Source organism: Myotis brandtii, unplaced genomic scaffold, assembly GCF_000412655.1.
Source record: "Myotis brandtii unplaced genomic scaffold, ASM41265v1 scaffold986, whole genome shotgun sequence".
NCBI lineage: Eukaryota > Metazoa > Chordata > Mammalia > Chiroptera > Vespertilionidae > Myotis > Myotis brandtii.
In genome coordinates, this window is record NW_005372102.1 from 2,251,204 (window position 1) to 2,255,914 (window position 4,711).

General features: G+C 67.0%; 1 protein-coding gene across 1 annotated transcript in view; it reads left to right on the top strand.

Moving 5' to 3' along the window:
• Positions 1 to 4,641, top strand: part of POLN (polymerase (DNA directed) nu) — a 95,941-nt gene extending 91,300 nt beyond the window's left edge. Inside the window, exons 23-25 of the mRNA XM_014533502.1 lie at positions 2,421 to 2,488; positions 3,162 to 3,223; positions 4,329 to 4,641. Of these exons, the coding sequence (XP_014388988.1) occupies positions 2,421 to 2,488; positions 3,162 to 3,223; positions 4,329 to 4,484 (286 nt within the window). The 3' untranslated portion in view covers positions 4,485 to 4,641. The remainder of the gene's footprint in view (positions 1 to 2,420; positions 2,489 to 3,161; positions 3,224 to 4,328) is intronic.
• Positions 4,642 to 4,711: the final 70 nt, after the last annotated feature.

The following is a 4,711-nucleotide window of genomic DNA, read 5'->3' on the forward strand; positions in this document are numbered from 1 at the left end:
CAGTGGCAGGCCCACAGTGTGAGAGGCCTCCTCTCTGAGCCGTGCCTCGCAGCTGCGCCCAGGTCTCCTAAGGGTTTCTGCTTGGCTCCTCGTCCATGTGTCCAGCTCTCTGTCCGCGCGTCCGGCTCTGTGTCCGCACGTCTGGCTCACTGACCACGTGTCTGACTCACTGTCTGTGCATCTGGCTCTCTGTCCACGTGTCCGGCTCTCTGTCCACGCATCCGGCTCACTGTCCGCGCGTCCGGCTCACTGTGCGCGCATCCAGCTCACTGACCATGTGTCTGACTCACTGTCTGTGCATCCGGCTCTCTGTCCACGCGTCCGGCTCACTGTCCGTGCGTCCGGCTCTCTGTCCACGCATCCGGCTCACTGTCCGTGCGTCCGGCTCTCTGTCCACGCATCTGGCTCACTGTCCGCATGTCGGCTCACTGTCCTCTGTGGGGTCAGTGGGAGGGGAGGGCAGCCTGGGCTAGCTCACCCCCCGGCAGGTGCTTCTATGGGGGAGGTGCGGTCTAGAAGCCTGGCCTGTTTCGGGTTTTGTGGGACTGGTAAAGGGGCTGGTGTGTGAGGATTTGGGGTCCTTGGGTGACAGAGCTGAGGTGAGCATAGACAGTCTTACCCGGAAGCTGACAGCCAGCTGGGCATCTTCCTGCGCGTAGGGGATGCTTATCACAGCAAACGCATCGTGTGGTTGAGAAAACCACAGACGGCGTGGGATTGGTGGCGCTTCATTCTCTGTGTTTTCTGAACGTGGCCTGTTCTTCCCAGAGCAGAGGAGCGTCCAGGCTGGGTCTAGAGCAGCCGTGGGCAAACTACGGCCCGCGGGCCGGATCCGGCCCATTCGAAATGAATAAAACTAAAAAAAAAAAAAGACCGTACCCTTTTATGTAATGATGTTTACTTTGAATATATATTAGTTCACACAAACACTCCATCCATGCTTTTGTTCCGGCCCTCCGGTCCAGTTTAAGAACCCATTGTGGCCCTCGAGTCAAAAAGTTTGCCCACCCCTGGTCTAGAGGGACTGTGTGAGCTGAGTCTGCCCGAAGCCGCAGGAGCCAAGTGTGTGTCCCGTCGCCCCGGGTGCCCCATGGGCTGCAGCCGCAGGACAGTCCCCCTCACTGCCATGGGCCGGAGCAGGAAGGCGGGGCGCGTCCACCCATCTCTGGCTCAGTGGTCATGTTGGCGACCTGTGGACAGGCCTGTGGGAATGCTTGACCACGTTCACGCAGCTGGACCTGCCTTGGGCCTCTGGGAAGGAACCAGGCTCCCCACCTGCATCCCAGCCAGTAGCAGCCTCAGTGCCCTGAGTGCAAGGACAGCAGGGCATGCGGGCACGGAAGATGCTCATCTGCTCGCCCCAGGGCAGCCCCTCCCCTCCAGCGCCTCCCGTGCAGCAGCCCAGGGCACCTGTGGCTCTCACTCTCTCAGCCTCCAAAGGGGCCTGGGGCCCAGGAGGGGCAGGAGGACCAGCCGGCAGTGAGGGGTGCCTCGGAGGCCTGCAGGGGGGGGGGGGGGGGAGGCGCGGGAGCAGGACCCGGCCTTCCCAGGGGAAAGGGCGAAGGGCGGAGAGTCCGCAGCAGCTCCAGCCGCTCAGGGGTGAACAGGGGCTACGCAGGGGGCCTCGGAGCAGGTGCAGAGCCCGAGCGTGACGCACAGAGGGACTCGGGGCCGCGGAGCAGGTGCCAGGCAGCAGAGAGCCACGGACAGGCGTGGGCGAGGCCCCTCCGAGGTGCCCCCACCTGAGCCTCAGTCCCGATGGATGGAAGTCACTCGGCAGTCAGCTGCCTCCGGGACACAGCAACCTGAGCCTGGCCCACACCACACGGCTGCTTCCCTGCTTTCCTGTGTCCCAGCTTCCGGCTAGAAGCACGGGAATGTCCCGTCGGCGAGAGTGCGTGGAGGGGACTGCCCATCCCATTACTCCTAGGTTGTCGGGGCACAGTGTCCCCTGAAGTGTGAGCGCCACAGCTCTCAGACGAGGGCCTGTCCCCAGGCTCCTGCCCGTGGCAGGCAGTGCCGTGGGCTCGGAGCTCCTTAGAAGGCAAGACCCACGCTGCCCGCCTGGCTGACTGCAGGCAGGGCCCACGCGAGCCAGAGGCTGCACTAAACCCGTCAGGGCCCGGCTCCCCGAGGGGCTCAGGGGCTCTTCGGCAGCTGCCTTGACTGCCTGCCCGCTGTGCCCCTCCTCCCGGGAGGCCATCCTGTGACAACGGGGTGACCCAGGCAGCCGGGCCCGCGGGTCCTCCCACTCCCCGCTGGGCCACCTCCTCTCCGACACCCTGTGCCACAATGTGCCCTGTACACACGCCCCATTGACGCCCCCTCGCTGGGCAGCCAGCGGCGCCCGACCGCGTGGGGTCCTGACTGACCGTGTGGGGTCCCCTCACAGGCTGACACCCCCGGGCTCTGTGTTTCAGGCTGGTTGCCCAGATCCACGATGAGCTGCTGTTTGAGGTGGAAGATGCGCAGGTGCCCGAGTTTGCAGGTGAGCCCAGAGGAGACAGGAAGGAAGGCACGTCCGGGTCGGCCCAGGTCTGCCTGGGGGTGTGCTCAGATCCCCCTCCCCCGCCTCATGCTGCGCGTCACCTGCACCCTGGCCACAGCCCCACGGACACCAGTGCTCCCCGTGGGCCGTGCTCCCCGTGGGCTGAGCTCCCTGTGGGCTGAGCTCCCTGTGGGCTGAGCTCCCCGTGGGCCATGCCCAGCCACGGGCCCTGGAAAGATGGGGCATCGGCCTCCCAGGCTGGGGGAGCGGGGCTGGGGGTGCTAAAGGGGCTCACTGCCAGGCATCCTGGGGAGACCCAGGTTCCTCCCTCGCCGGCTGCGGTAGCAGCGGGGCCCCCGCTCCGGCCTCGCTGTGGTAGACAGAGGACAGGCCCGTTGCCGGTCCCGGGCATGTCTGTCCAGATCTGTGTGGCACGTCGGACTTGGGGGCATGGGATGGGTGCTCACTGTTAGAGAGGCAGCTCGCTCTGGGACCCCGGAACCAAGCTGGCTGCTCCCCTCCAGGGCCCAGCATGCCCCCCGGTGACCCAGGCCTCCCATGGGGCCACAGCCCGACCCTGCCCAGCACCTGAGGGCTGAGGGAGGCCCAGCTGGGGAACCTGTGGGTGTGGCCCGAGGGGCCGGGGCTCCATCCCCCCTTCTCTCTCTCCTAGCTCTGGTCCAGGGAGCCATGGAGGCCTTGCAGCACGTGAGGGCACTGGAACTGCAGCTGCAGGTGAGGGGCAGCGGGAACCGGGGGCCACACCCCCAGCTGCCAGGGACCCCGGGGAGAGGGCACAGTGCCCCGGGCAGGAGCGCCCGGACAGGCCAGGCCCGGCCCTGCCGCAGGCCCCAGCCCGGCTGCTCCCAACCTGCCCTCTGAGGAGCCATTACTCTGGCGACAAGGTGTGGCCTTCTGCCTGGGAGAGCCACAGGGTGTCCTTGGTGCATTGGGACTGGGTCAGGCACCCAGGGGCCCCACCTGCCTCAGGTGCACCAGGCCTGCTGAGCCTGGTCCCAGCCCCACCCCTGCTGGTCACCCCTCAGAGGGGCTCCCCCAAGTCAGAGGGAGAAATGGAGGGATAAGGAGGGGGTGAGAGTCCCTGAAGCCTGTGCAGGTCTCCCTGGTGGGCAGAGCCATGCCTGTCCCTGTCCCTGTCCCTCCGAGGGGGCTCCAGCCACCAGGTCCCCAGCAGCCTCCGCTCTTCCTCCTCGGGTTGTGGCCACACTGTGTGCCCGGAGGGCCCCTGCACGGCCCGTCCTCCCAGGCAGTGCTAGATAGGTCAGGGAGCACTGCCTGGGCCGGCCAGGGTCAGGGTCCAGGGTGTCCACGCTTGCTCCTGCAGCACATGGGGACATGGGGCGCTTTCCTTCCATGGAGGCCAGGAGCCCCCAGTAGTCCTGCAGGTGGCAGGGCTGCGGCTGTGGGGGGACAGCCCTCCCCCACCCCACCCTAACAAGAGGGGCTCTTGAGCCGTGGTCCAGGGATCAAGGCCCCGGGAGGGCTCTCCTGGACCCCTGGCACCTCTCAGGGCCCCGAGGTGGCCAGCACAGGGGGGGCACCTGGCCTGGCCCCGCCCCTGCAGGCGTGCTCCCTGGCACAGGCCCTGACAGCTCAGGTGGCAGACTTGGCCAACGTGGAGGTGCTATGCCCAGGGTGTGAGTGTGCGTGAGCCGGCCTGCCTGTCCCCGGGAGTGTGCGTTATTGTGCGTCCCGTAGCCGTGTGGCTGTGGGTGTTTTGGGGCATGTCTGCCTTGCACTGTGGCCGTCCCCAGGTGGGGGGCTGGGAGGTGATGGCAAGCTGGCCAGACCTGCACTCACCCCTGGCTGCCACCCACAGGTGCCCCTGAAGGTGAGCCTGAGCACTGGCCGCTCCTGGGGACACCTGGTGCCACTGCAGGAGGCCCTGCCTCAGCCACGCCCCCGTCCTGCCACGTCTCCACGCAACCGCCTGGCCAGACCGCACCTGCCTTCTTCCCCTGCATTTCGTCCATAGCCCCGGCGACAGCAGGGGCAGAACTGGCCCCCCAGCCCCTGGGTGGCCTCCCCAAGGCCAGGGCTGGTGTCTGTGCTGGCTGGTGGCTGGAGCAGGACATGGCCCGGCCAAGTGCACCCTCTGGGTCCTCGCCCGAGTAAACGCCGTCCACAAAGCTGTCCTCGTCCGTCCTCGTGACTTCTTCCCGTGGGTGGGAAGTGCCCGGGCCAGGGCTGAGCGCCCCACCC